The 9,714-nt window shown below is 56.3% G+C and overlaps 1 protein-coding gene across 2 annotated transcripts in view; it reads left to right on the plus strand.

Annotated features, from left to right (window-relative positions):
* MCEE (methylmalonyl-CoA epimerase) overlaps positions 1–2,220 on the plus strand; it is a 5,232-nt gene extending 3,012 nt beyond the window's left edge. For both annotated transcript variants that reach the window (XM_015569121.1, XM_006771764.2), the window contains exon 3: positions 1,953–2,220. In XM_015569121.1, coding sequence (XP_015424607.1) covers positions 1,953–2,105 — 153 coding nt within the window. In that variant the 3' untranslated portion in view covers positions 2,106–2,220. The remainder of the gene's footprint in view (positions 1–1,952) is intronic.
* The last annotated feature ends 7,494 nt before the right edge of the window (positions 2,221–9,714 follow it).

Here is a 9,714-nt window from a genome sequence, read left to right on the forward strand (position 1 = left end):
GTTTGAGCACCAGCCTATGATCAGGAGGTCCCAGTTCGCTTCCCAGTCAGGTACCTGCCCGGGTTGTGGGCTCAATCCCAGTGGGTGGCGTGCAGGAGGCAGCCCTTCGATGATCCGCTCCCATCATTGATGTTTCTTTCTCTCTCTCCCCCTTTGCCTCCCTCCCTCTCTGAAAGAAATAAAAACATTTTTTTTAAAAAAGTTACCGAAGTTGGACTTTGTTCAGCAGCGAACACGCAAGGGACTGTGCCCCAGCGGCAGGGGCAGCCGGAGCGGGCAGTCTGCCCTGTGATACGCAGAATTCATGTGCGTGTCTCCTCACTCACAGGTGAGGAGAGGGTTGCTGTGGCCGGCCCAGGAGGTGGGAAGGCACCTGTGAAGGGATCCCCAGGGCACAAGAGGAGCAAGCCCTTCTGGGCAGAGGGAGGAGCAGGTGGAAAGGCACCGAGTTATCAGAGCAACTGCCAGCCCCCCAGGACGCCGCGTGCATTGTTTTCTGTATTCCTTGTAGCTACCTCAGGAGGGCGCCGTTCTCCCCATCGACAGGTGAGAAGCCGACGGAGAATAGCTGGCCCACAGTCACATGACTAGTGAGTGCAAGGCTGCTAACTAATTTTGTCCAAACTAGATTTGTTCTGATTCCAGCGTCGGCACTGCTGGACGGCGCCATCATTGAATGAGCCGAGCTTAAAATCCGAGGTGGGAGCCATAGGTGTTGGGCAGGGGACTCGCAAGGCCTCCTAGTTCACCGCTCTCCCTGCCTCAGAAGGTGAACTTTGGGTGCAGGTCTGTATCGCAGTGGACTGGGGTTTACCTGAGGCCCCCAAGGACGACAAGCAGGATCCCCGCCTTTGAACCCCCTGGTCCGTCCCACAGCGCACCGTCTGGGTCCGACATCAGAGCCCAGGCTTCAGAGGAAGCCGGTGTGAGTGCGAGTGCAGTGAAGGGACAGTGCAAGCTCCGGAGCGTAGCAGTGGGTGTGAGAGTCGAGCTTGGCGGGGAGATGAAGGTGTGGGTCAGTGTAAAGTGGGGGTGGGCCACAGGAAGTTGTGGAAGGCGGTGGGTTAGTCCTTACGTCAGTGTGAGACACCGTCATTGTTCGCTGCTCTCCATAAAAAATCGAGTGTCTTAACCAGTGACAGGTTTTATTTTTCGACCTCAGTCTGAGAGAGCTGCCCCAGGCTGATGGGCTTCCTCCATCAGCTGGTTTAAAGACCTTGATCTTCCTCAGAAGCAGACGGGCTGTCTTGGGGCTCCGAGCCCCACGGGTGCCCTTGCCAAAAGCATCGTTTGCTCCGGGGCGGTGGCCTTGGAATTGTCACTGAGCACGTATGGTGTGATGACAGTCACTGCCAGAGCTGCCGCTGGAAATACAACACCAGCCACATAGATCACTTACTTGTTTTAAATATACGCTTACTGATTTCAGAGAAAGGGAGGGAGATAACAACATCGATGACGAGAGAGAATCATCCATTGGCTGCCTCCTGCACCCACTGGGGACCAAGCCCGCAACCCAGGCACGTGCCCTGACCAGGAAACGAGCCTTAACTTCCCCGTTCCTGGGCTCGACCTCTGAGCCACACCGGCCAGGCCACATAGACCATTTTAAATCCATGGATGCTGCCACGAGTGCTTCCGGCCTCTGCAGGCCGCCCCCTAGGAGGGCGTCTGGTGTCGACTGGAACTAGCCGTGCTTCCCCTAAACCCCATCCAGGCAGCAAACGTTTGTGAAAATGGTGAAAATGCTTCGGTGCCGTGGCTGCTCACCCAGGGAGATTTTGCAGCTTCTTTCCCCTCTGGAGCAGGAGCCGGTATGTGTGGTGGTTTCACAAAGGCTCTGCCCCAGGCGGAGGGGAGAGCCATGAGCGGAGGTCTCTTCCAGTCTCAGAATCCTGGGATTCGGAGTTTCCGTGATCTCAAACGCGCTCTTGTTTCTTCCTTCTCTCCAGGTGGATGACATAAATGCCGCAGTGATGGACTTGAAAGAGAAGAAGATCCGTAGTCTAAGTGACGAGGCCAAGATAGGGGCCCACGGAAAACCCGTCATCTTCCTGCACCCCAAGGACTGTGGGGGCGTGCTGGTGGAGCTGGAGCAGGCCTGATCGTGTAAGAGGCTGCGAGAGTGACCGGGAAGCGCCTCGGGTCCTTGGGCTTTGAATCCTTCGCTCCTTCGGTCCCTTCAGAGTTAAAACCAAATTACAGAATGAGATTCAAAAAGTCATATATGTGTGTGTGTGTGTATATATGTACAGTGTGTGTCCCCAAAAATGTATACACACTTGGAATAATTATGAATTCCAATGGGTTAAATACGAAAGGAAAGACACATCAATTGAGCGTCAGCTAAGTGTATCTACATTTTTGGGGGGACACACACTGTGTGTGTGTGTGTGTGTGTGTGTGTATTTGATTTGGAGAAAATTTTGATCACTGAATGCCTAAGGAATATTATTAAAATCATATTCATAGAAATACATTCTTCCTGTTCTACAATGGGGTTATTTCGGACAGTACACTAGCTGTGTGAAAGGGTGTGTGTGTGTGTGTGAGTCGGGGGGGGGTATGAGGCGAGATGGGGACGCAAAGGAAGTATGGCCTCAGATGTTTGGCTTTTCTGGAACAACTCATGCTCACAAGCCCCTCAGGGCAGGTGTTTGGGGTGCTAAGCCCTATACGTACAAGTAGGAAGGTTTGTGGAGGACTGGGTGTGTGAGCTCTGGGCTGCACAGTCGGCTGCATTTTTAAAATCGGTGGTCGTGGAGAGGGCAGTGAGTTTGCAGGGGTAGCTGTCATTCAGGTGCAGGGACACAGCAGCCCCTGAGGGATGTGCAGAAGGATAGAAGCCTTGCTGAGGCGCTCACGGTCCAGGCGGGAAACGGCTTCGTGAAGTGGATGTAAATCGCTACAAAGCAGCAGGAACGGGTTGGAAAGGAAGGGAGCAGAGCTCTCAGAGGAGGCTTAGAGGCACAGCCTTTGGCCGGACTTCTTTTTTTAAAAAAATTCTTTACTGTTGAAAGTCTTTTTTAAAAATATATTTCACTGATTTTTTACAGAGAGGAGGGAAGAGGAATAGAGACTTAGAAACATCGATGATTCCTCCTTACCCACCATTGTCCTCTCCTAGCCTGCCCCTGCCCCCCAGCCCAGCCTTCACACCCACCCCTCGCCCCCTCCCCATTGTCTGTGTCCGCTGGTTATGCTTATCTGCATACAAGTTCTTTATGTCTACTCTCTGCATACAAGTTCTTGATGTCTAACCCTCCCAATCGCCTCCCCCCTGCCCCGCCCTCCCCTGCCTTAAACTAGTATCAAATGACTTTGCAGAATCTCAGATGGATGCATAGAGTGAGTGCACGGTGTATGGGAAAGTGTTAACGTCTTATAACTCACGGATAATTGGATGCTGAGTAGAGAAGGAGGTACGTACACATTGAGCCTGCTCTTAGGGAAGACGAGTGTAGCATTGAGTTGTTATTTAAAAGTTAAAAGCAATGCCCTAGCCTGGTCCCGGGTTCGATTCTGGTCAAGGGCACATACAAGGATCAACCAATGAATGCATAGATATGTGGAACAAAAAATCTCTCTCTTCGCCCCTTCCCTCCCTTCCTCTCTCTTTCTCTCTAAAATCAGTTCTTTTGAAAAAGGTGAACTGAGAAGTGTGTGGCCTTGTACGTCCTCTGCTTGGATAACCACGGTCAGCTCGCAGTGACAGAAAGAACAGGTTTCTGTGTCTCAAGGTGACCTACGGAGGTGACCCGGGGTTCCCGCAGCCACGGGTGTGAGTGTGTGGGTGGCACCACCCTGCCGGGTTCAGAGCCAGAACAGCTGTGAGTCCTGTGCCCTCAGCTGGGACGAGTGTTTCCTACGCTTATGGTGTGCAGAGCGCTACCTCTCGGCTGTAACTCACATCGTAGTTGTTGAAGAGCCAAAGCATATCCTGCACCTTTATCCGCGGACAGAACTGGCTTGTGTGAGAGGAAGGCTGCCAAACGCGCCTCCTGAGAACTTGCGATAAGGCGCGTCGGGCCGCCCTTGGCCGGGCACACAGGCGGAGTCCGCAGGCGGTGGGTGGATAAGCCGCGAGGTGGTTTCAGATGCAGGACGAGGCAGACATCCCCCCACCCCTCGAGGTGATCAGAATAGAGATCTGAGCTCGGAGGAAAACAGGCACGGAACGGTCACTTGCTAATGAAAAGTGCCATTGTTTGCAACAAGGCTGTGAACATAACACGGGCGATTGGGAACCAAGGAAAGGGATGTCTAGGGAGCGGAAGTTGGCAGAACCCGGTCCCCACGCCAGAGTGTCATCCCCGCCCCCCCCCCCCCCCCCCCCCCCCCAAGCTATGGTGCTGGCCTGGGGTTGGTTGGTTGCTGTGGCTGAGCATGAAATTAACTCCTGTTGTTGTCATTCCCGTTCCTCAAACGTGGAAGGCCCAGCTTATCGTAAGGGCAAGAAGCTAATGGTTCCCATAGCAACAGTGGAAGACACACTTGAACTCCCCCCACAGGCCGGCCTCGTCTTTCTTCAAGTCGCACAAGCCAGAGACTGACGTTGAATTCTGACACGGCCTCGCCTCCAACATTGTGCGTGCGCACACACACGCACACACACACACACGCACACACACACACACACACAGCCCTCACAAAGGCCTCTGTCTTTAGCCTTGCAGATAGCTCACATCCATCTGCTGCTCCCCACCCCCCTTCGTCTGGGCTCCCTGCACCCACTCTCATCCCCCCAAGCCCTCCCTTGGCAGCCAGACCCCGGGTGTGTGTGTGTGTGTGTGTGTGTGTGTGTTTAATATGTCATCATCATGTTTTATGACACACCTGTAGTCATGTCAGCGGCTACTGCACACGTCAAAGCATCTCCACCTCACAGAACACGGGAGGGTGACTTGAGTTCAGTCAAATGATCGCACAGACAGAGACCTGTGAGCCGCAGTCCACGTCCCGAAGGAAAGGGCTGCCCTGGGGAGAGCAGCTCCACGGCTGGCAGCCAGGAGGCCTCCTGGGAGCGGACGCGGGCTCGGGGCGGAGTGGCCTGCACAGAAGCGCCCTGAGAAAGCAGGCGCCCAGCCAGAGAGAGCGGCCCTGCCACCAGGAAACAATACTCCCGTCCCCTCTCTGGGTACCAGGAGGCGGCTTTCCGGTCCCTGCCTCCAGAGAGAAGGGTTCTAGGAATCTTTCCAAGACGGGCAGGCGGGCCCGGAAGGGAGCCAGGAGCCCACAGTGAGGGCCGGAGCGCGGGGGTGGGGGAGGGGACCGGTGCCAGGCAGCCCCAGGAGCAGAGGGACCCAGGATGCCCTCCCTGCAGCCCTCCGCCTCACCAGGGCACCTATCGTCTCCTCGTCTCTAAGGCGGTGTCAGTGCTGTCCTGTCCCCTGGTGGGAGGCCCGTGGTGCTGCAGAGAGGAGCCTGGGACCGGCCCCCCCACAGTGCTGGGCCAGCAGTTGCACTTGGTGTGTGTGTTGGGGGGCGGGGGTGGTCAGCTCCAGGCCTGGGTCTGGGGTGTAGGGACAGGGCCTGGGCATCACTGGGAAAATTCCCAAGTGCCACTGCTCTGCCCAGGAGTGGCCAAGCAGGACCACTGGGTGGGCTGCGAGGAAGACCCCACCTCCCCGGGGGCGGGGGTCCAGAAGCTGGGGTCACAGGCCTGTCGCTGTCTGGTTCTCTGTTTTCTCGAAGAGCATAGAAATGGAGCAGTGTTTTATATTTCTTTTTCTTAATATATATTTTTTATTGATTTCAGAGAGGAAGGGAGAGGGAGAGAGAAATAGAAACACCAATGATGAGAGAATCATTGATCGGCTGCCTCCTGCTGGGGATGGAGCCCACAACCCTGGCACGTGCCCCCGACTGGAATCGAACCCGGGACCCTTTAGTCCCCAGGCCTACACCCTATCCACTGAGCCAAACCTGCTAGGGCTGTACCAATGCTTTTTATTGCTTTAAGTCATTCCCCACTTGCGATGAGCTTTTATATGTTTATGAGATTTTTAAATGTAAATAAATGGACACACTAGCAGATGCTCAGATTGCTCAGTCTCAGCACCAGTGACATGTTGGCTTGGCCCAGGTCCTGTGTGGGGGCTGCCCCGGGCCTGGTGGGATGCTCAGCAGCAACCCCGTCCCTGTCACAAGCGTCGGCCCCGCCTGTGACAACCAGAAATGCTTCCAGCCTTGGCCAGGTCATTGCAGATCCGCCTGGGTCAGGCCCCACGTCCTGGCGTGGAAATGGGGGTAACCTGGCATCCACCGAGTGCAGAAGGACCAAAGAGAGGAGAGGCGAACTCGGGCCTAGCGGGGAGGGCATTCAGCTCCCGGTCCCGCCCCTGGAGAAGCCACAGCGGAGAATCAATGGGCCCACGCCATGTTGACAGTCACCACAGGGCCCAGCGCCGAGGGCTGCAAAGTGCTCCCTCCGTCAACAGCCCCCCGCCCCCCCTTCCACTGTGACATAACTCAGGCCCAGCATGCTCTGTGCCCCTCAGGACCGCAGGTCCAGCCGTGGATGGCGTCGCTCCAGAGGCCTCCCCGAGCCCCTGCCCCCGCAAGCTTTACCTATTCAGTTCTTTAATTCCCTCTTTTTTTTTTTTTAAATATATTTTATTGATTTTTTACAGAGAGGAAGGGAGAGATATAGAAAGTTTGAAACATCGATGAGAGAGAAACATCGATCAGCTGCCTCCTGCACATCTCCCACCGGGGATGTGCCCGCAACCAGGTACATGCCCTTGACCGGAATCGAACCTGGGACCCCTCAGTCCGCAAGCCAACACTCTATCCACTGAGCCAAACCGGTTCGGCTCTTTAATTCCCTCTTAACCGCGCTTCCAAGGTGCCAGAGGCGACCAGGGAGGTTGTTTCGGAGCGGAGAGAGGCCCCATGACAATAATCGCTGCTGCTCTCCCTGGCCTCATGGCTGTGTTCTCCTGTACGGATGGCTCTCACTGTGTCAGACCAGGCCCTGGAGGTCACAGGGGACGGGAACTCAGAGGCTTAAAACCGGGAACGTCCAGCTGCAGGGACTTCAGGCGACGTCATGGTGGACGGCTGCCTCCCTCCGTCAGCCCTGCGCTCCTCACCGGGGGCTCTGGCAGCGCCGGGCTTGCACTTGCTGCTTACGATCTCATGGGAAAGGCGTCCCCTTCCCAGCATTTCAGTAAGGAAAGGCGGCACCCCCACAAGGCTGTTTTGTTTGTTTTTTTTTTAAATGCATAAGCTTATTTTTTTTAAATATATTTTATTGAGTTTTTACAGAGAGGAAAGGAGAGAGATAGTCAGAAACATCGATGAGAGAGAAACATTGACCAGCTGCCTCCTGCACACCCCCCACTGGGGATGTGCCTGAAACCAAGGTACATGCCCTTGACCGGAATCGAACCTGGGACCCTTCAGTCCGCAGGCTGACGCTCTATCCACTGAGCCAAACCAGTTTCGGCAAGTCTGTTTTTTTTTTTTAGGGAGGAACCATGCTCCCGCGGTTTCCCACGACGTGTCTGCGGCTGCCGAGCACAGCGCTGGGCCTCGGAAAGACCTGCTGGAGTGTGAGCCGCTTGGTGAATGTCCCCACCGACTCACATGCCGACGGTAAGAGAATCAGACACCACCGTGGCGTGGCTTAGATCCCATCCATCCTGCACCTTGGGGATTTAAAAATACATATATCCTAGAGGCCCAGCGCACAAATTCATGCATGGGTGGGGTCCAGCTGGCCCACACCAATGCCGTGTGCATCATAGCCACTGGTCTTTCTGCTGTTGTGGTCACTGGGCTTTTATATATAGACTAGAGGCCCGGTGCACGAAATTTGTGCACTGGGGCTGGGGGAGGGGTCCCTCAGCGGGGCCTGTGCCCTCTCGCAGTCCAGGGCAGCCTAAGCCGTCCTCCCCACCTGTACGGCAGAGCATTCATCTGCCCTGTGGAAGGAAGGCGTGCAGTCTGTTTAAAAACCAGGTTACGGGGAGTGCCCAGGCATTGACAGGTTTTTGGAAAGGCCTGGCAGGAAGCCTGGCCTGGAACTCCTTGGAGCTGCAGGGGCTTGGCAGGAAGTCTGCAGTTCACGCGCGTGGCCACTAGGTGGCGGCAGGTAGTGCAGCCGTGGGGTTCAACCCACAGTCCCAGGGGCGTCCCCTGTGGCTGCACGTCAGAGGGTCTATTTTTTTCCTCTGTGGAAAGAGGTGACCGATTTCAGAGGCCTGCGACTCTCCAAAGAGTTAAGAACCAGGGTTACGAGTGACGGTTTAACAATACTGCTTTGGGATGGGTAACATTTTCCACATGGTGACAGCATACGAGCACGTGTCTGCTCACGCCTTTTCCTCTGTGGTCTCACACACGTGTTGGCACACAGCACACATCTTGTCTTCGTTCTCTCATGAACAGTGCGTCTTCGAGAACGTTCCACGTTAATCCGTTGCATGGTCCCTCTCTGCATGCGGGCAGCTAACTACTGGTGACGTGAGTTGCACATCTTTCGTTCCTGGTTGGTGGTTGACGTTGCTGCGGTGGAGGTTGCCATACAGGAATTTTTCGGACGTCAAGTTTGGGACTCGTTTACGTTACGGCTTTCTAGTTTTGTGGAACACTGAGAAAGGCTGGCGCCACTCCCAGATTCGTTAAAAAGCCACTGACCAGGGACGGTTGAAGCCCACCCCGTTCAGGAGCCCCGAGGGCTGCTGCCTGCGCCTGGTGGCCTGTGCGGGAGGGGCTGAGCTCAGCGGGCCTGGCCCCTGGGAAGGGCTCTCGAGGTGGTTGGGGGAAGAGCGCAGGCGGGATCTGACCACATTGGAACGAGGCCGGAAGATGAAGGCGCTGGGACCCCGTCATGTCTGCTGGGGAAGAGGTGACAGATTTCAGAGGCCGGTGGAGTCATTTCTTCCCAGTTGCTGCTGTCTGGTCACTGGCATTTGGGGAAGAGCTTGGTCCAGAGCAGCCCCATGAAGCTGAGCCGTTTGTGGGCTGGGCCACCAGCTGTCTAGCAGGTGAAACACAACAGTGGAGGCAGCGCCTCGGGGAGGCGAGGGGCGCCCGCCCTGGCCTGCTCGGGCTCGGGCTCTGTTTGGCATTTGGCTACAAAGCTGCCCCCCAGCTGGAGGGTCTGGCGCTCTGGGTCCCTGTGGTTTTGTATGGAGGAGGGGGCCGGGGGGAGCCAAGGGCTCCGGCCACAGGAGTCCACACCAAGCCCGCCTTAGCCCAGAGCAGGACTCAGCTTCCCCAGCCCCTCTCCTCGGGGGTCACTCACCCAGACCTCCCCTTCCTCCTGTGGCCTCTGTTCTGCTTCAGGGTCCCCCACACCCCCGCCCAACCCAACAAAGAAGAAAAGGGAACAGAGGGCAAATGACCAGGCCTCCGGGGAGGAGGCACCTGAGCTGCACACCCCGCACGCACCCCTGCAGGTCTCCAGGCAGAACCTCAGGTGACCATGTGAGTCCGGGGACTGAATGAAAGGGCGAGAGGGGTCAGAGGTGACACCAGCGTGTCCAGCACAACCGGAAGGGCTTCCAGCGGGGTTGCTCGCCCACTCTCGGGTGTGTGTGAGTCTGGAAGCGGACGGGGTTAGGGTCCTCTCCCTTCAGGATGGGCCCTGCGGTGGGGAGGCCATCTGTCCAGGCTCAGGCAGCGCGGGGTGCCGGAAACGGGGGTGATGGGTGGCCAGAGACCTGGACTGCGGCTCGCGCCAAGCGGATCGGCAGGGGGACTACC

The sequence above is a fragment of the Myotis davidii genome, unplaced genomic scaffold (genome assembly GCF_000327345.1).
Source record: "Myotis davidii unplaced genomic scaffold, ASM32734v1 scaffold164, whole genome shotgun sequence".
In the NCBI taxonomy this organism is placed as follows: domain Eukaryota; kingdom Metazoa; phylum Chordata; class Mammalia; order Chiroptera; family Vespertilionidae; genus Myotis; species Myotis davidii.